The sequence below is a fragment of the Lepisosteus platostomus genome, chromosome 6, assembly GCF_059453375.1.
Source record: "Lepisosteus platostomus isolate fLepPlt1 chromosome 6, fLepPlt1.hap1, whole genome shotgun sequence".
Lineage (NCBI taxonomy): Eukaryota > Metazoa > Chordata > Actinopteri > Semionotiformes > Lepisosteidae > Lepisosteus > Lepisosteus platostomus.
In genome coordinates this window covers 17,327,055-17,350,146 of record NC_142616.1, presented here as the reverse complement: position 1 = coordinate 17,350,146, position 23,092 = coordinate 17,327,055, and the positions used below count along the sequence as shown (strand labels likewise).

Genomic DNA, 23,092 nt, shown 5'->3' with positions numbered 1-23,092 from the left:
TGGTCTGGCAGATTGATAAACTGAAATTTTGGACACAAATGCCAACCATTTTCTTCAGAACAAAATCTCCATCGCTATGCTAAATAGAAATCACCTTTAAAAATCGATACAGTTTCTATACAGTATTTTAATATTTTCAGTCATTTTGATCTGTTTTTATCTATGATTAATAAGGATTAATTCTGTCATATGTATAATTAAAGCAGAATCTTGACATCTACTATTGTTAAACCTGACAGCTTTTTGGGGACTAATACTGTATATAAACTACACAACTGTGTATAAAATGGACAACATTTCATAATGTCATATACAGGAAATAAATAGGCACTGTGCCGTCATGGTGTCATTCACATTATAATATGTTACATTAAAAAAAACACTTTCTGACAGATTTTACTAAGACCAACTCAAAAGAGCATCTGAGTGGTCCAGTGTGTCGACATGAATACTGTCACGAGGCAGTGATCCCTGGCTGACACCAAGTCCATTCAAGTGCTTTTGTATTGGAATGTCGTTATACTGAACATGCATTCCCACCCACGAACCGATGATTCATTAAGCATGTTCAAAAATGAAAAGAAGAAATGCACTGTATTTAAAATCAGTGCCCAGAAGCACATTAATGAATCTGTTTTTCCTCATTTATACTCTCAAAGGTTCTGCACAGAAATCATGAATTTATTAGCTCAATTTTTTATTATGATGAATAATGAATATAAGCATTTTTTCTAATTGCTTCATCAGTATTGATAGCTGTGTTGTACAGTATATGTTGTTAAAAAAGAATTAAATAGAATTCTAGGACAAAACAGATTATTTTAAAGACAATTTACATTTTATACTACTGTAAATATTGCCAGCAGAAATGAAGAATGTTGAATATTTTATGATTTGGGTCTGATAAACTCATAAAATAGAAAACTTCAAAGAGACTAAATCTTTTTAAAAAACTATCTTTTTAGTATTTCAGTAGAAAAAATGGTGGAAATCAATTCATATGGTGTCATGTTGGATGTTTTGCTTTTTGGACAGTGCTGGAAAACAGTCTTTCGTGACCTAGTTTTATTTTCATTGACAAGCTCACAATGAGCAGCTGCTTGTTTGGTTATGACGGAAATATAAACCTGTCTGATGGCTTTGCTGTTGCGACTTAAAACGTGTGCAGTGCCGGTCTGCAAAGCGAGGGATTCTTCAAGGTGTGAGACACTCAGGAGGTCCATTGGGAGCGTACAGTAGAACAGAGTCATAAAGACATTCTCGGATCTGTTAACAGGGCTTGTTCTAGGCAGTACAAAATACTACATATGATTATTATTGTTAGGTTGTAACAAAATCATACTCAATGTAGTCATGCATGCATTTCAAATAAGACAAAGGTTCAAATAGTGCAAAGGTGCTGCTTCCGCAAGGTTTTATTTTTAAATGATTTGTGGTATCCTGTGACTTCTCTGCAGCATTATACTGTAATCATGTTGACTTTCCAAGTCATTTCAGTCTTTAATGTAATATAATGTAAAAACTGTAAGTGTTTTGTTGGATTGCAGCACCCAGTTGGAGTTTAAAAAAAGTTGAGTTATGTCATTATTTAAAAAAAAACCCCATCGCATATCCTGGTCTCTTACAAATGAATAAAATGTTAAATCCATGCATACGTTTTTTAAATATGATGATTCTTATCTCTTATTCTTTAATGTTCCAATTAGGTTTATTTGAATGGAAAAAGGATGTTAAGTTTTTCCCCCGATATGAAGAGCAAATTCCTATGGAACCAGAGACACCATGTGAAGACAGTAAGGATTCCAGCTTCTTCCCTTTCACTGCCTCCCTTGTGTAGTACTGTGGATGCGATGACAGATCCATCTTGTATAATACCAGGGCACTCTATAACAGGATTAATTATTACCAAGCCTGCTGCCTCCACTGGCGTATTGAAGTGCACTTCTTGCACATGATCTGTTAACCTGGCTCATCCGACCAGTGTGTGCAACTCTCGGAGTTGCTGGGAAACTGCTGGCTGGGAGGTGCAACTTCAAAATGTGGTGTTTGCACCTTGGGGGAGATGCACCAGCATTCTCTGAGATGGCAGGACAGAGAGAATGTCATTGTAAGTTTTTAACACGTTTCAGATTTTGATCATCTGTACAATGCTCTTGAAGAATTAGGTATTTTATGAGTTGTCTTCAGCTAGTAGTTTAAGCTTTTGTTATTGCATTTTTTCTTACAAGTTTGTGTCCTTGTTTATAGTAGAGACAGCTTAGGTTATTGTTTTATTATTATTATTATTATTATTATTATTATTATTATTATTATTATTATTATTATTGGGTTATTGACCAAATTTACGAGTCTTGTAACAAAATTGTTAAGATCAAGATACAGTATACAGGATATTGAGACTCATTCTGTGTGCTGGATTCCCTTACACACACAATGCATCTGAGCGAACAGCTTAGTCATGCAGCATGAAACTGCACATTCTTACAAAATGGGAACTCACGTGTTTCTTTTGATATATTTTCTTAGATTACATGTTAGAAATTAAATGTTTCACTCTCTCTTTTTGTCTAGAAGGCACTTCTTACTGATTTTATAAACATATACAATCAGTATATTTCTTTATTTCTCTACAGCAAAACAGTTAGCTGAGAGTGGAGCAAAGTTCCAAGAGGAGTTACTTGTCACTTCTGAACCTGAGGTAACTGGTCTGTTTTTTTTCAAAGAGACATTCTTAAAGCCTTTCTTTAATCCTGCCCTTTATACACGGAGTCATGTAAAAGGCATGTTGCTTTCCAGAAGTCACTCAAAAACCCAAATCAGGTATAAATGTTTTAATAGTTCAGGTGGGGAGCTGCGTCAGCATGTGTAGACTGCAAGAACCAAGTAATAGGTTTACTCCATGCTGAAAAAAAGAAGAAAGAAAACACAAAGTTTCGGCCGTGGAGCCTTCTTCAGGTGTGAAGAAGGCTCCACGGACGAAACGTTGTGTTTTCTTTCTTCTTTTTTTCAGCATGGAATAAACCTATTACTTGTTCCATTAATGTTTTAATACACGCTCATTAAAAATGTTGCTGCTCATCCGAGTTCAGAGTACTGTTTGAATAATTCCTCTGGTGAAGCTTCTCTCCCTCAGGCTAGAGTCCTTTGTTATTCTGTGACTGATGGCTGCAAATGTAACAGGACCAGATCATGCTGAAGCATCTTTACTGGCCTGGTTTCTCAGGCACAGTTCTCAGCAGTGAGTCCTCCTGTGCCCTTTCTCTTTGCAGAGCTGCATTGTCCAGGTGGACATCCAGAAGCCCGAGAAAGGAGGCCTGGGCTTTGCCCTTGTGGGGGGCAGCAGTGGCATTGCCCTCAGGGTAAAGGGTATCTGCCCTGGCAGCGTGGCACAGCTGGACGGCCGACTGCAGGTCGGGGACATCCTGTTGGAGGTACGATTACGTCACTCGCTCACATGCTGTTGTTATTAGAGGTGCATTTAGGTGCATTTAGATCAACCTTCAGACAACCAAGAGAAAAATCTGTCACCTTATAATATTGAAAACTATGCATAATTATTGTAAAAAAAACTGAAAGCATGGTAACTAAATTGAATGAAACAAAAAAATGGTACAATCCAACAATAAAATGGATTTGTAGTCAGTGTGTCATCCTTTGGCTTCCAGTACTTGTCTCATTTACCTAGATTACTCAGCATTTTCAAAGGAGTTGGGCAACTGTTCCAAAGACAATGTGTGTGTATGTTAGCTGGAAAATCATACACGAAGGGAAAGTTATATACAGTAGCTGGGAATCATAACCTATCTGCACATAAGTGCTTGTGCATTTGTATTCATGTCATTACTATCCTGCAAGCTCCTTGTCCCAGTGAAGATCAGGAAATGCTATGAGCTCATTAAGGCTAAAGTATGTAGTTTGAGTGCCCTCTTTTCTTTTTGCTTAGGTCAATGGAGATATAGTGTCGGGCCTGAGTCACAGCAAGGTGGTAGAAATGCTGAGGAAAGCAGAAGGAACTGTCTGTCTCACTGTCTGCAGGAATTTACCGGGTTCCTCAAGTGAATGTGTAAAACAGTTGTCAGAAACCCACAGACATAATCCACAACACACTGGTGAGAGCAGATTCTTCTTAAAATCATAGATAGTAGATAGAAGTAATACTTCCACTTAAAAAAAATAATTTTAATTTAAAACAGCTTATTCAATGTTAAGAGTAACGTTATGGGTATGTTTTTGTGTCTGTGTAACTCCCAGTTCATGTCTTTAAAGCCGAAGAACAAGACTTGAAACAAACCAGAGGACCATGGCACTTCAAAACCACACTGGCTTTTGAAACACACACTGGGGTGAGTGCAAAGACCCCAGCTCACAAGTCTGCCACAACAACAGCCTGGATTTTCTGTACACCTGTACAGTACACCTTTCTCAAAGCAAAGTTTTCTTTTAAAAATGAGAGCAGACTTAAAAAAACGTCTGGTTATTTATATCTTTTCAACATAAGGAACATACTGTAATAGGATCAAATGAAGGAAAAAATAGCTAATCTCTTTGTTTAGTAGCAGTCGGTATTGTTTTATTGAAGAACAATATAGTTAGACTGAACTCTCAACACCTCTGGCCCCCCACAGAAAGGCAGCAGTAAGAGTCAACCTGGGCAGTGAAGTGAAGGGACGTGAGCTTTAAAACTTCAGTGCAGGACACCCTTAACATATTCTCATCTCTTTTAACTACAGGAAAGCAGGACTTCTCCGTCTCCAGTGCAGAACTGCAGTACTCCTCTTTGTGTCCCAAACACTCCTCAGGACAGCTCAGACAGGTTGAGCCACCATCAGCTCCAGGAAACAGAGAGAAAAAGACTGTTCTCTTCTCTCATGTGATAACAGTCTTGTTCAGTATTGTTTTCATCTTTAAGATTCTTAAACAGATGTGACTTTTACTCCTTTTTGGTTGTTTATGTACTTAAGAACTAATTTTACTAAAACTGAACAGAAACATTTGCCATTGAATCACGTCTTTTCATTGGATACGTAGCTAAAGCTAAAGTTTGTTATTAAAACTCACATCCCATTTGATTGTTTTACTTTCCTGTGATCTTCACAGAGCTACAGTCAGTGAATGCAATAGTACAGTAGATGCTATACACTGTGGTACTACTGTCCAGAGTAAAATATTCTTTTGGACTAATAAATGAATAAAACTAAACAGAGAATTTCAAAATACCCAAATTTCCTAAACCACCACTATGATGTGTTTACATGGTAGATTTTATGACTGCCTTCCCATAACACCTCTTCTTTCCTGTCTTTTTCAGTTGAATTTTACTTAGGGCAGTGAGCTCAGTAGCATCCCCTAGGGCTTTTGTGTCTGTCATGATGTTCTTCTTGACTTGCTCTTTGGCAGGAGGCACTTTCAGCCTTACAGAGGTTAAACATCTAAAGGCTCATCTCCTGACATAGACAACTGTGTGCGAAGTTCTGACACATGACAGGTGCTAACACTCCCCACAAGATGGAAGCAGAGAGCCAAAGTTGAAAAGAGAAAATCCGAAAATGCCGGCCGTTGTGTAAAATCAGTGAACAAAATATTGGCTGTAAATCGTAGACCTGTAGCTAGGTTTTACCGCTCTACTTTCTTCTCCAGTGGAATACCTCAGAAAACACACTTGGCACAGACAAAGGAGATTCCTGCAGGTGGCTGGAGTAGTGATGAGGATGATGAGGTGCTTCTTCCTTCTGTTCAAGATATACAGCCCTCGACAGGTAAGGCTCAATCCTCACTGCTCACACAAGAGGACATGTTCTCCTAAACAAGCTAGTGAAGTGTTTTCTGAATTAGACTCAATGATGTTCTTTACTTAACCAAAAATGCAATCATACGTCCATTTTCTTAACACTTCACCCAATTCATGGCATGAGGCAGGATACACTCTGGAGGGGACGGCAGTCCATTATACAACACGCACCGACTCCTAGGGCCAATATTCCCAGACACCAATTAACCCATTTGTCTTCAAATTTGGAGATGAAACTGGAGACTATTATAACACCAGTGTTTCACAAGTCCTTTAGGTTTAGGACCAGAGACAGGGTACCTATCAGAGACATACGCACACATACACCAGTGCGCTTGTGACTAAACAAACTGCCACGTCACTGAGGGCACACTCTCGGTGATTCAAGCTCTCGGTTGTACTGTAATTCTAATGAGCTCATCTGCAATATCTATGAATTAATAGAACATTTCATACTTGTTTTCCGTTTTGTTATTTATAGATCTACTGTAAAATGGTGATTGCAATTCTTTGGATTTGAAGCTAAATGTTTTTGTATTAAGGCAGAATTATTGTGTCGGAGGAGGAGCTGGCCAGGTTGTCGCTGATAAGCCCCCCTGCGAATGGACAGTATTGTGGGTCCAGAGTGAAAGAGCTAATTGAAACGCTGCAGCTGAGGCTCGAGCAGCAGGAGGTGGTGAAAGAGTTTATGGTAAAGTCCCTTGTCACCTGCAGATTAGGAGATCATCACCTTGCATGTCCTGGCATTATTTACTGACCTCAATTTCAGCTCTCTTTATGCACTGGAGAATGCTATATGCAATGTAGAAAATAAATACGTATTTTAATTTGCCCAATCTTCCAGCAGCCTCATTGTTTGATTCCACAAAACACGTGGAATCGTGAAATGAAACATGCTTACTGGTCACTGTGTGATATCCTAATCTAAGTACAATACTGTAGATGTCTATTGAGCAACCTGAAGGCATATTTTGTGCACTGGCTTTAATGTGTCCACAAACATAATTGTTGAAGCATACATTCTTTAAAATGGCATTGTGATTAGAAAATGAAATGGATTATGTTTCTTTAAGGCCTTGGAGCACCTGAAACCATCTGATAACTGCCTTATAGGAAAAGCCCCAGAGAACAGAGAGAAAAACAGATACAGGGACATTCTGCCTTGTAAGTCTTTTTAGAACCTCATTTTGTATTAGAGTGGCACACAGCTACTTGGCTCTGTGTATTGGGGTGGCACAGGTAGTAGGCTCTGTGTATTGGGGTGGCACAGGTAATAATAATCATTAATAATAATTGCTTACACTTATATAGCGCTTTTCTGGACACTCCACTCAAAGCGCTTTACAAGTAATGGGGACTCCCCTCCACCACCACCAAGATCATTGGGGTGGCACAGGTAGTAGGCTCTGTGTATTGGGGTGGCACAGCTACTAGGTTTTGCTGGGTTTGCAAGCCTTCATGTTAAATTTGTCCTTTGTAATGTGTTTCTGTTTTATAATTCTTCCTCCACACATTTTCCCTTTTTTTTCGACAATTGAACTATTTGTGAACTTTGCTGAATGTCAACATTTCTGAACATGTTCTCACAATTAACATTGTTCTTGTACCAAGTCAAGTGTTTTGTCTGGCTGAACGAGAGAAGAATTATTTGAAAGACGGGGACAGCTCCTGTCCAATACTGCACTGCATACGTCAGACAAATTTCATTATAATCTCTTACACTTCAGCATTTATATGCCATATTAATGTCGTATTCAATTATATAGTCTTATGTATTAACATCATATTTATTTTTAAGAAATACAACCTACAAAACTTTCTCTTTGTTCCTTTATTATTTTCTGAATTGCTAATTATATCTGTAAAAAAGACAATGCACCATTTCTCTAACTACCAAACAAGATACATGTGCCAAATGGCCTCCTCTCATGTGTAACCATTATTATGTTCTAGGTGGTAAATCAAGTTGTAATATGTATTATGAGCCATTTCTTAAGTAAGTTGATGTCTCTTTGAGTATTGTCATTTATCTGTTCTTTTCCAAAAAGAAACTTCATACCATACCAATAATTATGGTTATGATTAGAGAGTGTTTTGAATTTTTTACCTTTTATAATCTTGAAATTTCTTTTTCTACTCAGCCATGTCACATCTGCACTATATTTGAAAATATATGGCGTATGTCTCTGATCTGCGAGATTACATGAAATACATAATCTTGTTTTCGTTATTATGAGGAATGGCTACCTGATATGCAGACACATTTCTAGTACAATTGGGCCCATTTTTAATTTGTAGAATGGTGGTCCCTATTCAGAATTACACTCGGGGGGGGCGTGCCCCCTATAAACGCACAAGAGGCAACCCCAGAATGGTCAGGCTGTTCTCAATGTGGTGCTTTATCAGTTCAGGAGCAGGCTACTGTACTCTTTTAGGTGTCGTGTTTGTTTTGTTTGGGGTTTTTTTTTCGGCTTCTGACTGGCCTTCTGTTCTGAATAAAACATATGAGATTGTGAAGTGTGAGGCCCAGGACTTAACAGTATTATTACTGGAAATAGTTCAAGGAGCACAGGGTTCTGCAGGAAGCCTGATGCCACCCATTGTGGAGGAAATCTTGCACGCATTCACTTTTCTTAAGTGTAAGTCTGCTCTCTTCGCTGTGAAACATGTTTGCATAACCCCCGAGTACCACGAGCTACATGCGAATCTGCCAACATTCCATCGGTTACCGCTGAAATGAAAGAGGTGTCTTGGCCCGCTGGGATCTTTGTCTAACTTCACTGCTGACGCCTTTCTTGGGCATATTGCCGCAACATGGAAATAATCATTTGATCAAGGGAAATGGAAATTCTACTCATATAAGTTACATCATACTGGAGAGCGCTAATATAAGTTTTCCACTTTGTACTTACACAACCAACCACCAAGTTCTTTTTTTATGTCCGAGCTAGTGGTCAAATTTAAACCTTTAAAGATTTAAAGATAGAGTCAGTGTGTGTTAGTGGACCCTTACACATGACAGGATAATCTTGGTCATTTTCTTTTTTTTTAAATAAATTTTAGTTGGAGGTTAAAGCATGTAAATGGTACTAAAAGATTCCAAATATGTTTCACTTCAAATAGTCTAAATATGACTCGATACTTTGCTCCAAATCCATAAAAGTAGTTACAAATGAGTGGAGGCCATTTCAGCCATCTCGATCATTTGGTTTTTATTAGTTTTTCGTCTAAGAATCACATCTTGACATTTCCTGAAATGCTCCATTCATCACTTCGTGCCTGATGTGAGGTTATGAGACATAACACTTTGAACCTTTTGAAAACTGAACTCCCTCTTAGAGATGGGTTACTCTTTCCTCCTTTTGAGCTTCTGTCTCGAATGCCGACCTCATTCCTCCAGGCCAGTGAACAAAAGATGAAGCACAAAGAGCTGAGGCAAACTTAAGAGGAGTCTATTGTGAAACATAAGCAGGCCTCTTTTTGTTGACCTCCTTGTTGTACTGTACGTGGTGTATAACTGTACATCCTTCTCTTTTGCCCTATAGATGACAAAACACGGGTTCCTGTGGGTGAACAACAAGGGTATATAAATGCCAGTTTCATCAGAATGTCTGTGGGGCCAGAGGAGAATTGGTACATTTCATCTCAGGGACCATTGCCTGGGACAGTCGATCTCTTTTGGCAAATGGTGTGGGAGAATAAGTCGGATGTGATTGCCATGATGACTCAGGAGGTGGAACGGGGAAGAGTGAAGTGTCACAGATATTGGCCAGAGGAATTAAATGTGCCAATGGATACCAGCAAATACCAGCTTCATCTGGACAATTTTCAGATTCACCATTATTTTCATATTAACATCATCAGGATGATTGAAAAGGAAGCAAGTATAAAATATTCTCTTTTTGTGCAATTTAAAACTCTTTGAACACTGTTAAGATCGAGGCTTACCACTACATGTGCAAAAATGATACAGTTGTATTGTCCTAAAAATTGAGAAAGACATTTTTTACTGTTAATGACATTGATTTTGATAAATCTATATTTATCAATTAATACACGTGTATTAGAGTTTGGTAATTGTAACAGTAATTGTCATTGTGTGTTATTTGTCTCATAGAATGAACTAATAGGTTCACGTTATATTTAACAGAACAGCTCAGAGAGTTTTAGATTCATTTAACTGAAAAGGTCTCCTGGTGTATCTGTGCAGTGCCATCCCTGACCCTGTCTCTGTATCCCTAACCCCAGCCCAAACTGAAGCGAATAAATGCAGATTGCAGGGGTTGCACATATGTGGAGGCTCCTGGCTAGGTTTTAAAGTACAGTAGATGTATTATCCAATAGCTTCTCACCTACTGGTTTGTCTCTGGGTGATATCTTTCAGACTGGAGGTACGCACATTGTGAAACACTTCAAATTCACTACGTGGCCGGACCACTGCACACCAAGGTCCTCAGACCAGCTGGTGAGGTTCATCCTCTACATGAGATCAGTGCACAGGCAGGGTCCGGTGATTGTTCACTGCAGCGCGGGGATCGGGAGGACCGGCGTGCTTATTTGCACTGATGTTATTCTCACAATGATAGAGAAAGACTTAAATGTAAGTATAACTGCACATAAGGAAACTATATGCTTGCAAGGGCTTTTCAATAAATAAAGTAACAAGCTCTCTCAGTGGGAAATGATTTACCATAGTGGGTTTAAATTGATAAAGCACTCTGGCACCAGGTACCTACCACCTGCTATTAGTAATGCGTAGCAGCAGTTTAAAGAGGAGTGCTCTGCAAATGCTATCAGATCAATGCTGCAAATCTAGAGTGCACAATGTGATTCGGTGATTCGGTTTTGGCAAAGCACGCAATGATAACTGACATTCAGCCAGCTTGCTCGCAGAGGTGTGTGGACCCCATGTCATCCAACAAATTGTAAATATTGCAAACATGTGTGCATGCAGTGAAGTGCCTCTGATAACAGCAGGATGGGTGTTCATGAGTGACCTAGGCGTTCAGGCATCTCCATCACTGATGAGAATGTTGGCCACATTGAAGGCATGATTAGGGAAGACAGATGCGTGAAATTTGCTGTCATTGTAAATTAGCTCAACATATCCTTGGGTACCATATACAACATCATCCATGGGCATTTGGGGTGCCTCTAAGTGTGTGCCTTCTCCACTGTGCATTCACAGATAGCCACTAATCTACCCTGGTGTTGCTTTCTTTGCTGCATTTAGCATATAACATCATGCACAATAACTGGGATTCAAGGGGGTGGTCACCATGGATTTAGAAAAGGCAGATCTTGCTTAGATAACTTGTTAGAGTTCTTTCAGCAAGCTACTGCAGCAGTGGATACAAACAGCATATGATATAGAGAGTTTTGGTAATCAGAAAGCTTATGATAAATTTCCTCATAAAACATTCGTTCTTAAGTAGCAGGCAGTGAGCATTCAAGGTAATGCATGTCTGCAGTACAGTATATCATATAAAATAAGAAATGCTTAAAGAAAATACTAATGAACAAGACACACAGTAGGTGTTCATTTGCCACATCATTTATTCTAGATATTGCAACAAAGCAACATACATGTAGAGTTTAAATTAGGAAATGTAATGTTACAATTTTACAATGCACTCATAAGACCTGATGTACAATATTTTCTGTATGTATTGGTTACCATGTTACAAAAAAGGTTTTGCTGCACTGGGATTCGTCCACAGAACAGCAACCAAGCACATTTGGTGGTTCAAGGAGGATGGAGGTTCAAGAGGAAAGGGCACCTGATTCATGTATTCAAATCTCTCAAAGTCATTGGCAAAGTCAACCAAATGGACATCTTGCGAACTATCACTGAAACGTGAAGCAGAGAACAAGAGGACTGTAGAGAGGTGTGTTTAAAATAAAAGTGAGAACAGGAGGCACTTATGGAACAAGATACACTAGCATTTTTGTAAAGTAGGTGGATGAGACTCCCCAATCAGCTGCTTGTGACCAAATAAGCTAGATGAGCCAAATGCCCTCTCATTTTGTTCTTATGCTGCATGACACTAACAGGCCACGTGCCCACAGCCACTCCAGTGGATGTTTACAGCTTTACATGTACTGTAGGACATGCTGGATGACCACCCACCACCCTAGTTGTTATAAATAACTCTTAAATGGCAATTTGCAGCTGATGGCTGAAATACGGTAGGCAATGATATCTTGGCTACAGGAGCTTCACACAGATCTCTAGTTCTCTGGACTGGATGGTGTCAGGACACATGCCTAAACAGTTTGGAGGAGGATGTGTGAAGTGATGTGTATGATAACCTTATTTTCAGTTATAGCAGTAACTATGTACAAACAAATGCATTGTCATGGTAGATCTTGCCGTAGTTATTGAAACACACAAGTATATTTGTATATAGCATTTTTTTCATTTGGATTTCACTTTTTTTTATGTTTCATCACAGATCAATGTGAGTGATATTGTGAAGGAGATGAGACAACAGCGATATGGAATGATTCAAACAAAGGTATTCTGAAAAAAGTAGCATAAAATACAAGGCATATGTAACACAGAAGAGACTGAAAAAAGCATACATCAAGTGATTTTTTAATATTTCTTTCTCCCTAACTACATTTTGTGGAGCCAGATTTTTTTAAAACCTACTAAAGTCATTTCCTTCTTAACTACTAATCAAATGTATAATTTCTAACTTAAACATCCTTTAATTAAGTGCCCAAAGGAGGTGTTACTTATTTTACTTTAGAGAGAGATGGATTTTCCTTTCCCAAAAGCATGATGTATAGATCCTAATAAATCTGACCGACAGTAGCTCATTAATAGGTTGTGCTGTAATAATGGAGTTGCCATTTGCTTTGATTTCAGGAACAGTACCTCTTCTGTTACACAGTCTGGCTGGAGGTTCTACAAAGCATCCTGCTTCTTCAGAATGGTAACCAAGGGCAACAGGAAAATGTGTTGTAATTTAATCATGTTTTCTATGATAAGTTATTGCGCCATTTCCAAAGAACAGCATTTGTGTCTGTATATATACCACAAAAGGTTTTAACAGCAAATATCTACATATATTTTTCTCTAATCTCTTTTCAGTATTGATTCTGAAATGTGCTGTTTTATAATGTGTGTAATTTAAAAGCATGCAGTCCTTAAAAATACATTCATGTATGTGGAATATATGCTGAGCCATCTGGTTTTAAAAGAAGACCAATCCGGCCTTTTTTTAATACATTGGTTTCTTGTTTTTCTCCTTTATTTATTAAGGTACAGTAGACTGTTCAAGAGCACCGATTGCACATTGTGGCTCTTAGTCATTTTGCCTTGGATGTTTAACATATGGAAAGTGTTAGCACTCATGACTTCAAATAAGCCTTCAATTGTTAAGCATTCAATTGTTTAAATCTCTTTTCCAAGTTATGTTAAGTTGAAATGGCAATTTGTTCAAGAATGCATTTTACATTGACTGTTATTAGTGTAATAACATCAATGAAATTCATGAATCACATTTTATGATTTCAAGACTGATTTTTAATGAATGTAGCTTGAATGCTAAAATAATCATGATATTTATTTTTCAAATCCTTAATCCTCTCTAAAAACTGATTTTTAAATCTTAAATCCACTGTTCAAATAAAGAATAAAGTTCTTTTTGAGATCACATGTGAAGTTGGACATATGATTTTATACTTAACTCAAAATGGAATCCCACAGATTACAAACAGCTTTTAAAGATTTGGACTGCAAGACAAGGAGTTCAATAACTAACAGATGTAGGATGGCCAGAGGTTCTACCACGTGAAGTAAATAAAACATGCAGAACTTTTGTGTGATTGAGAATAAGGTTTTATGCGGTGGTCAATTTTCAAAGGCAGCATGTTGTACCAACTACAGCAGGAGAGAATCACAGAGAAACAACGTGATGAAACAGGAAGATAATGTCAGTGGAGCAAGGACGTAGACGATGAGCTCAGATCTGTGCCCATGTTCAGACAGATGGCCTGCTCTAGCTCTGCTTCCTCTATGACTTCAACCAAAGACTACAGTCTTTTGTGTAGAGAAAAATTAAAGGTATGATGGCCAATACTGCCTGTAAGAGACATTTTTAAAAATACATATGTAAGATTTTAGGATATATATTTTAATACAATAATCATCAATACTTAAACATGAACATTCAAAATTTATTGCAGACAGATTGATTTTTTTCCCATAACTTAGCGCTTTAGCTAAAGAAGTCATTGGGTCGTAAATTTTGAACAATTGTTCTTTAAATCCAAAACTTGAATTTACATTAAACATACATTTAAGTGTAAATTCACTGTGATTGTTATGCATAACAAGTTTTAAAAAAAGTATTCAATCAATAGAACATTGCTGTTTATAGGTTTTTGACCATTTTGAACAACAGGATTGGAAATTCATGAAAAAATAAGATTTACTGTTTCTACTAATGAGAAAAGCAGATCCTGCCTGGAAAGGAATATTGACACCATAGAGGCCCGTGCCACCAAGACAGGTATTAGATTATTTCAATAAAGAAACAATTGGTAGAATTTCAGAAATTTGTTGTTTCTTCCATTATTTCAGCATATTGCACTGTACAGTATGTTTTAATAAACGAATGAATGCCATTGTGGAAACTTTGATTCTAATAATGTATCTGTATTATATGTACAGTTTACTCAGGAGACTTTGTACACATTTCAGTTGTATATTTATCTAGAATTGCACAATTACATCATTCAAACAGTACAGATTTTCTACTATACATATATGAAATGTTTTTTCAAGTGTTTCATGTTGTATGCTTTTCTAAATTTCTAAGTCTTGTCAATATACATATATATTGTTTCTACACACACATTACCATTAGGTTTTTCCATACAGTACAGCACAAATAAATAGTTTTCATTAACATTTCTTTGTCTTAGTGTGTTAACTTTTGAACAGTTTTCAGTATTATGGCCAGGTTAGCATACGTGAATTTCTCTGGACTTCAGTTTCGAAGACTATGCATTCAGCTTGCATTCATTTTGTTTGTATTTCTCATGCAATGTCCATTAAGACAATGAGACCTGAACATTCTGACATTTAAACCCTTCACCGTGATATTTTGTCACATTCTGTGATCAGCAAAACTGCCCTTTAGGTATTGACATCTTTTGGAGATAACGACCTAACACTGCATTATTAAAGTATCGCACAAGTGCTATGAGCACTTCACTTTCTGAGAGTAAAAGAGAACGCCTCCTCAGAGCCCAGTCTTCATTTCTGTATACAGTATATGCTGCACACCACCAAAGTAGTGTTCGCTTTCTGCTCACTATCCTTTGTTCTTGTTCATTATGTTAAGTTATCTTCTGTATTCCTGTAAAACAAACATTTTGTTCACACAATACATTAAGAAAAAGAATTGCAGACTCAATGTCTTACTATAAATGCACATTATGACATGTGAAGCCGGAATAAGAGACTTTGAATCAGGATTTATCTTTCTAGCTGATGGCCAACTTTAGTGGTCTAAGTTTTTCCATATTCAAAGGATTTTCTCTTGACAGGTTCTATTTGTCTGCAGTCTACAGAACGTTGTAGCCTCTGAATTTATGTTCATTGCATATCCCATTTTGCATGCTTTGTTATTAGAACGGAAAAAATAACTCATATTAAAATTTCCATGAGTGTATTTCCATACCTTTTGCATTTCTTCAAGAATGTGCTGGTCCTCCTTTTGCAAAGCTCTGTGGTTGATTAAAGTCTGGTAGATGAATTCTTTCCTGTGTTGGTGCTTCACGGAAATATAAAAAGGAATGCAATGAAAACCTTGTTTTTACGGTTTAGTCTGGACTAATAAGTCATTTGCGTTTCTTAAGGAAAATTGGTGCCGATTGCTCATACAGTGAAATAACCATGTTTATGTTCAACTACTTAACATTTCTTTTTAGACCTAGTACTGATCATTTAAGTACCTTACTTTATCATTTAATTGTTTTGAAAAGCTATACAATCGGACTGAGCTTATTCATACTTAAAATGGTCATTTTGTAATTGTAAAAGTAGTAGCCAGTTCCATACTTGGAAATCCATAGCTGGGTTCCTAGCTTGACCAATATGAAAGAAATCTTTCTAATAGCTCCAGTAAATAGTTCAATCTGAAAAACTGAATCAGGGACAAATGCCCTGAGCACCTGACTGGATTCACTCCTAGTTCATGCAGATCAGGGAGGACAGTGATCCACAGCTCAAGATTTAATTGAGCAATTGGTTGCTTTTCATCCCAGGTCTTTAGGTTTCAGTGCTTTAAAAAGACACCAAGAACCTGCTATTCTGTCTTGTCCACTCGCTATTAATAATTAACACATTTAAAAAGTACCAGGCACACATATAGCTGGACCAATAGTCAAATTCTATGACCTCAAACATTAGGTAGAATTGCATTATACAGCATTAATATGACCAAACAGTAAATATACAGTACAGGTTACATAAGGTCAAGAAACCTTAATGCTAAACCAACAAATCCTGTTCAGATTTTTCCAACACATTCAGGTATGAGTGATGTAATATTATATTTCATGCAAACACATGTCAGCCTATCTGTACCTTCTGTAATTCTGACATTTCTTTCCTGAGCTGCCGAGTCAGCTCTTCTTCCCTTTTCTTGGCAATGGCCCAGCTTCTCTTCAGCTTGGAGGAGAATACATGAATGCAGGAGAGACAATTAATACAAACTGACTCTTTACACGGCTCAGATGGCACTGAAATCATGCTGTTAGGGCGGTGGGTAAAACCTTGCATTCGTAGTCAATTCATAATTCTGCAGTAATTCATTTTGTCAAATCGTTTTTTAGCTGCATGTCTCAATCACGGGTTTGTACAGTTCTGGGCTGGTGTGTTTTCTAGGTTTCTAAGATAACAAGCTGATTTCATTTGCGAAGAGCTAAACTGAAATGAAAACCTGCAGACACACAGCAGCAATTGTGACAATAGCTTCAACAGGTAAGACTTTTACTCAGCAAATGCAGCAGACAGCTTTGTTATTACTGGAAAATTCATGTCATCAAACACCCAATCTAGAATAACAGTTCATTTCTTTATGTTTTGGCTCACATGATCCCTGTACTCCACAACAAGAAAATGAAGATTCCTCTATCCCTTACCCAACCATCTCATCCCTCAATGCCACAGGCTCCACAACATCTTACAGGAGTGGCCAGGGACCCATTGACACCAGCCCTGGCACAGTGATGACCAAGACACTGCTGGGGAAACATCAGCCTGTGTCCATTAGCAGCACGTGACACAAATCACCACAACCCCAACACTGCCAGTACACCACCTTTCTAAAGCCCTCTGGGATCCTAGTTTTTCCTCAAGCTCTCTTCACTTGACTTACCACACAGCCACACTTGTACAGCACAAGTAAAGCCCTTTACACATAAGGCTAACCTTACTCTTAGACTTAACTTAATCCTAAATCCTAAATCCTATCCTATATTGTCACAAACCAGTCTACCAGTTCAATCAATTGCTAGCAAGAGGTCTTACTCTCCTAGCTTCCAGAGTAGAGCATAGACACAAGCTGAACCCCATTTCCTCAAAAGATCCTGTAAGCCTCTTAAGTAGCCCAGACGCTAACTAAGGTAATTGATTAAAATACACACAGAGCCTATCCTAGCAACTCCTTTCCCTGGATGTGGATTCTCACTAGTTCTGAGTGCTGATTACTCATTCAGACCAGCTGTACCTCATTCTGCAGGTTCTCCCAATTAACAGGCCTCCATCTTTGCTCAAGCTATCATCTTGACTCTGTGACCTGAATTTTGAACCAAGATGATAGCTTTCTCACAAAGCCACCTCTCACTACCTTGCATGCTGTTACCCAGACTTAAACTCAGGAATATATGCCACAGAGCTCAGTCCATTCTTAAGGTGAACACCTTTACTTGTTGAGCCACTCCAGTGCTTAAAGCCACATAATCTGTTTAGTGTAATGATTCCTGCATGATATTCATGCTACTACACTTACTTGATCTGAATTTTCCTTTCTTAATCTGTCCAGGTGTGTTTGAAGATCATTTGTTTGTGATTTAATTTTCTTTGATTTAAACTCAGCAGAACGCATCCTGATGAAGAGATTATACTCAATTTCCGCAGCTCTGCTTGCATTTTTCTGTTATGAATGAAGAAAACACCATGAATTTGTTATAATATAATATTTGTGTGTATTGTTAAACTTAAGACATGGTAAACATGAAAAGTAAAAACTAAGAACAAGCCCATGTCTGAATGAAGTTTGTCAGATTTAGGAGGAAGATCCTAATCTTGCCTATTTCGGCATTCCTACATGTATATCTCACTTCCTGAGCTTTTTTTTGCACATCTCTCTTACTTCCCTTCCATCACCCCATCTTCACCCCTGCAGCAGCTCCCTGGCTCATTCCTCATGAAACTGAAGGGGGATTCGGTCTGCCTCAGCCTTATAGCCAGGCTGTCGTCCTTTCAGCTAGGAGACTTACTTACTTACTCTAATAAATACATTTTATTTATTATTAATATATCAATGTAGTCTTTAAATCTATTAGTATCTGTCTGTTCAGACAGGGTAATCCAATTCCAGATCATTAAATTATTGTCACATACGTAACTGCCCAGAATTGTGTTTCAGAATTGTGTTTCTTGCTGTCTGTTGGTAGATTTACCATGACATTCAGTGAACGCTGAACAAAAAGCTGTGAAAAGTGTTGTGAAAGCACAGACCTCCCTGGACCTCATGCCTTCATCAATGCCCTTCTCTGGGCTTTGATTCCAGGGCATGGTGACCTTCACGTGGCCCATGTTCCTGAACGGTAGCATCTGAGGTTACTCTTACCTCTGCAAACTGAATTTGTTGCAAATGCTCATTTGAGTTGTATTTTCCTCTGACTGGCGGGTTGGCCTCCAGTCTGTCATGAGGTCTTGGAAGACATGAACCCTTTTTAGGCGGCAGATTTATTCCCAAGCCTCCTTTCACTATGTAAGGATTCCTATACTTTTTGGAATCCAGAAATCCATCTGTTGCACATTTACGCTCGTGTTCACTAGCAAATAAGCACAAATGTTTTCAATTAGGTGAGGCCAAAAATACTATTTTGTATAATCAATTGAATAGCTGTGTTTTCATAAACAATATTACTGTCATACAGTAGTCATTAACTCATTCCATATACCTTGCAAATGTGATGATTGATTGCTGTTAGTGAATACTGCTCTCTGATTTACCCCAAAACTGAGTTAATGGTTAGCTTGATATTTTCTCTGATGTCAAGGAAAAGTAGCAATGTGTCATCTGGTGTTTGGTTTGGAGCAGATCAGGCCTGCATGCTGTCTTACAGTGGGGTCAGATTGTCTGATATGGGTGCCAGCCAGCACAATATGACATTAGAATGAATACTTCCATTTATCTGTAAAATACGGCGGAGTAAAACACTGATGTGGTAAAGTCATTTAGAGCTGCTGTTTCTGCCCCCGTGATTTACAGTCCTATGGAAAGTGTAGAAATGATCTCACAGCCTCCTTGTAAATCTAGCAACTGCTAGGTTCATAGTAGAATACAAACAGGACTTCTTCAGACTATAAAAATAGCTTGGTGAAGAAAAAAGAGAAATCAAAACAATTTACCTGGAATTTTAGTTAAGCAGCTGTGAACAGTTTATGTGCTAAAAGCTCTGTGAGACCCTAATTTTTTCTGTTGTGTTTATGCAGTGTCAGTGCAGAAATGTTACAAATGTTTTCAAAAGCTGATAGCTGGCATTAACGCTAATCTTTGGAATCATTAATCCTTAATAAAGTCGCTGTGCTAATTTGTTAAGTTGTTGCTGTAATTAACAGTGGACTTGTGCTCTGTTTTCATTACAGCCTCTGGAATCCATCACCTTCAGAAGCTGAGGATACGGGTTCTCTCCGAAAGGTCTCAGGTTGTGTCTGGGGACTTTTGGGGAAATGATCGCCCACAGAGGTAAATCAAGCTAGTGCCCTCTGGGTTTTCCCAGTGACCAGGAGCCTAGTCATTCTCAGTGAACACTAGACATCTTGACAGTGAGACAGTGGGAGGTGTGGTTATGTTCAAAGATCAGAGTAGCTATTGGGAATCAAGGTGCTTCAGGGAGTTTGTTTCAACACAAGTAATGGAACTACTTTCACCTGCTTGTCATGGCGACAACCACCATCGTAAATTTCAGCAGAACAGTGACCATTGTCACAGTCCTGTCTAAAGATACCCTATTATATGTCACCTATGCTCATACCTGTTAGGCTGATGTGATAAATATTGTAACCATACTGTGACTCACCAGGAAAAAGCAGCTTGAATCTGGAGGAATGAACTGTAACCATTATATCTACTGTACAGTATATTAGCCGCATGAACCACAATTTCTTTTAAATTTAACCATCATGTATTTCACTACATCTATACTGTAGCTTTGCTTGGGCCCCATTGCTATACTGTTGTTAGACCATTTCGTTAAATCCAATGAGTGTGACACGAATCATGAAATGAGGCCATGCGAAGGAGAGACACTGCACAGCGGACTGGTGAAAGTAGCCCAATAAAGGCCCGACTCACAGCAGAAACCCGGCGTACTCGGCGGAGCTCTGCTCCCTGTCTTGGCAGCGCAGGCTGGCTGCCCTCGAGAGCAGTTTATAGCGCTCCGTCATCGTGTCCTCTCCTCCACGCCGAGGCCTCGCACATCTGCAGCAGCAGCGCCAGTAGGAAGCACACAGCAGGCTGTAACAACAGTACCATTCTAGTTTAATGCTGGTCGTGTGGCACTGCGGTCAGGGGTTCTGGACATGTAGCTAGAAGGTGTTGGGCTCCACGTCCCATGTAAGGCAATGCTGTGGTGTCCTTGAACAGAGTACTTCTCCTGAATTGCTCCAGAAAAAGAGTGCAATTGTCAGCTTCTTGGGATAACAGCCTCAACCAAATACATTGGTAAGCAGTAACTGAGCCAAAGAGTTTGAGAGCCTGGGGTGAGGGCAGAGGAAAATGCCATGCGAGCTCTACCTCTCTGCGATTTTGAACTTCTAAACATTTTTCCTTTTAATTAAGAAAGTAGTCGTCATATATCCTGTAAATTGTTACCTAATGTCATTTAATTGAAAATCTCATCAACGTGCCAACTCGCACGGTCGTTCGGTTTTGAAACTATTCCCCAGAAAGACGAGGAAAGCGCAGTAACCTTACCTCGCAGTCGCTTGGGCCGTGCCGCGGCTGTGTGTCTGGCCGCTCGGCTGGTGTGTTTGTTTTCTGCATTGTTGTGTTTGAGGCCCTCGGCGTCGCTCTGGTGACAGCACAGCAACACACAGAGGAGCCCTTCACGCACTGCTGAATACAGACTCCGCTGTGTGGGCTTCACAAGTAAGGACAAATAGGAAATACGTCCAGGAATGTCTGTCATGATCAATTAAATCTTTTCGTTTGCTGTGCCTTTAATTATCTTGGGAGTTTTATACTCTTCATACACCTTATACAGTGTTGGAAGGGGAACCCCGTAACTTCGATTGCAATCATTTTTCTTGAGTTTAAAGGACAACCTCATCACTGTATAACTTCTAACTTCACTAGAACGTCAGCATTTTCTCCAGACTCTTCCACCAGTTAGGGCTAAAAACCTGCAAACTGTTTCCATCTTGGCTGGAGTCTGAGAGGACAAATACACTCTGTGTTCTCTGTTTTCCCCCAGAGTTTTGTGTTTGCTACCGTGCTTTAGACTATATTGATATTCAGAAGGGGGAAAATGAACGCTAATTAAAGAATAACGACATTTTTTAAATGTGGAAAATTATACACAAATCGTCACCATCTGCAATTAAGCAATCAGTAATAGTTGAACCAGGCAATAATTACAAAAATATTTTTGCTATGACGACTTTCAGCTTTAAAACTCCTGCGCCATTCTTCTGGTAAATACACAATAGTCCATTGCTTAGTATAAGAGAGGTTACAAATGAGAGGACGTAAATTGGCACATTTAGTCATTTAGTAGTTCATAGTTAAGGATCATATTCTTCTTCATTAACCATATCCTGTTATTTTTTATTTTTTAATAAAAACAACTCTTTTTCCTGGTATTTATCCTACTTGATTTGTTGAACCATTTGCGATACTTTTGTTGATTGTGATATTAGTTTTGGGATAATTTTTTGGGGGGTTCATGGAGAATCTGTTTGAATTATTTCTATCCATTTTTTTCTACTGATTTCATATCCATCCTTTCCTGTTTTGCTTCTCTTAAACCTTTTTTTATTCCTTCCAAGTCTGTTTTCCCAATACTGTAAGCTTTAGCTTTGGACTCAATCGGTACAGCTTCAAAATGTATTTCAAAGCTGCACCATATTGTGATCACAGTTCCCTTATGGTTCTCTCAGTTCTGTTTGCCTCTCTCTGTCTTCATTGTTCAGAAAAAGTTAGATTTACACTTTATAGAATTTCCTGTTGTTGATGCTGCGAGATGCTGTGCACAAAAGCCAGCTACAGTATGTCTACCAGTCCAGTTCCTACTGCGGACAGGTCTTTCCCAATCTGTGGTGGGAAAGTCAAAGTCTCCTATGAAAAGGGTTTCCTTGCATATAAATTCTTGAAGAGCTTTATAAAATAGTTCAGAAAACACCAGGATCGAGTTATAAAAAAGGAGTACAATGATAACGAACGCAAAACGATAAAGTATAATGCACCTGAGACAATAATGGGAAGCTTCTAGACGACGAAAGAGAAATGACTGATGTTCTAAATGGATATTTCACTATGATGTCCACTAAGGAAGCAGTCAACAACATGCTTCAGGCAACAGAGGGTCTGTATTAAACAAAACCAGTATAGACAGTATAGAAGGAGTTTTTTAAAAACTCTAGATGGCTGATGTAGTAAATGGGTATGTGAATTTAAATGAAGGGGTGTAATGTTGAAACCATACAATGCACTGCTAAGATCTCATTTAGAATAGGGTGTACAGTTTTCGTCAAAGCATTACAGAAAAGATATTGCTGGCTCTGTAATCAGCAAGAGCACGCAGGTATACTCCGGGGCTTAAGGGAATGCCCTGCACTCAACCTTTTGAGTTTCAAGCCATGAAGACAAGAAGGGGACCTGACACAATTATTCAACATCTGCAAAGACAGTGAGATATAAATAAAAGGACACAACTGGACACTAAGTGGAAGTAACGTAAGTAATTTATCTTGATTTAAATTAATTCATTCTGTTGTCTTAGCTGGGTAAATATTGGATTACATTGAAAAATGAAGACTATTTTCATTTT

General features: G+C 38.5%; 1 protein-coding gene and 1 long non-coding RNA gene across 10 annotated transcripts in view; one reads left to right on the top strand and one right to left on the bottom strand.

Moving 5' to 3' along the window:
• Window positions 1-13,452, top strand: part of ptpn20 (protein tyrosine phosphatase non-receptor type 20) — a 46,161-nt gene extending 32,709 nt beyond the window's left edge. For 2 of the 9 annotated variants that reach the window (XM_088634468.1, XM_088634464.1), the window contains 13 exons: window positions 1,707-1,793; window positions 2,634-2,698; window positions 3,270-3,431; window positions 3,944-4,109; window positions 4,267-4,343; window positions 4,731-4,813; window positions 5,638-5,756; window positions 6,331-6,479; window positions 6,862-6,952; window positions 9,334-9,668; window positions 10,173-10,388; window positions 12,244-12,306; window positions 12,663-13,452. In XM_088634468.1, the coding sequence (XP_088490594.1) occupies window positions 1,707-1,793; window positions 2,634-2,698; window positions 3,270-3,431; window positions 3,944-4,109; window positions 4,267-4,343; window positions 4,731-4,813; window positions 5,638-5,756; window positions 6,331-6,479; window positions 6,862-6,952; window positions 9,334-9,668; window positions 10,173-10,388; window positions 12,244-12,306; window positions 12,663-12,761 (1,712 nt within the window). In that variant the 3' untranslated portion in view covers window positions 12,762-13,452. Of the gene's footprint in view, window positions 1-1,706; window positions 1,794-2,633; window positions 2,699-3,269; window positions 3,432-3,943; window positions 4,110-4,251; window positions 4,344-4,730; window positions 4,814-5,637; window positions 5,757-6,330; window positions 6,480-6,861; window positions 6,953-9,333; window positions 9,669-10,172; window positions 10,389-11,480; window positions 12,224-12,243; window positions 12,307-12,662 lie in introns of those variants that run through there. The other 7 variants (XM_088634467.1, XM_088634462.1, XR_015939446.1 and 4 more) reach the window with 6 other exon arrangements.
• A 502-nt stretch (window positions 13,453-13,954) lies between these two features.
• LOC148661143 (uncharacterized) lies at window positions 13,955-21,172 on the bottom strand. The gene is made up of 7 exons (XR_015939448.1): window positions 21,019-21,172; window positions 20,398-20,559; window positions 18,664-18,871; window positions 17,821-17,964; window positions 16,395-16,478; window positions 15,487-15,579; window positions 13,955-15,162 (listed from the first exon to the last, which is right to left on the bottom strand). It is a non-coding gene; the product is annotated as an uncharacterized LOC148661143 (long non-coding RNA).
• Window positions 21,173-23,092: the final 1,920 nt, after the last annotated feature.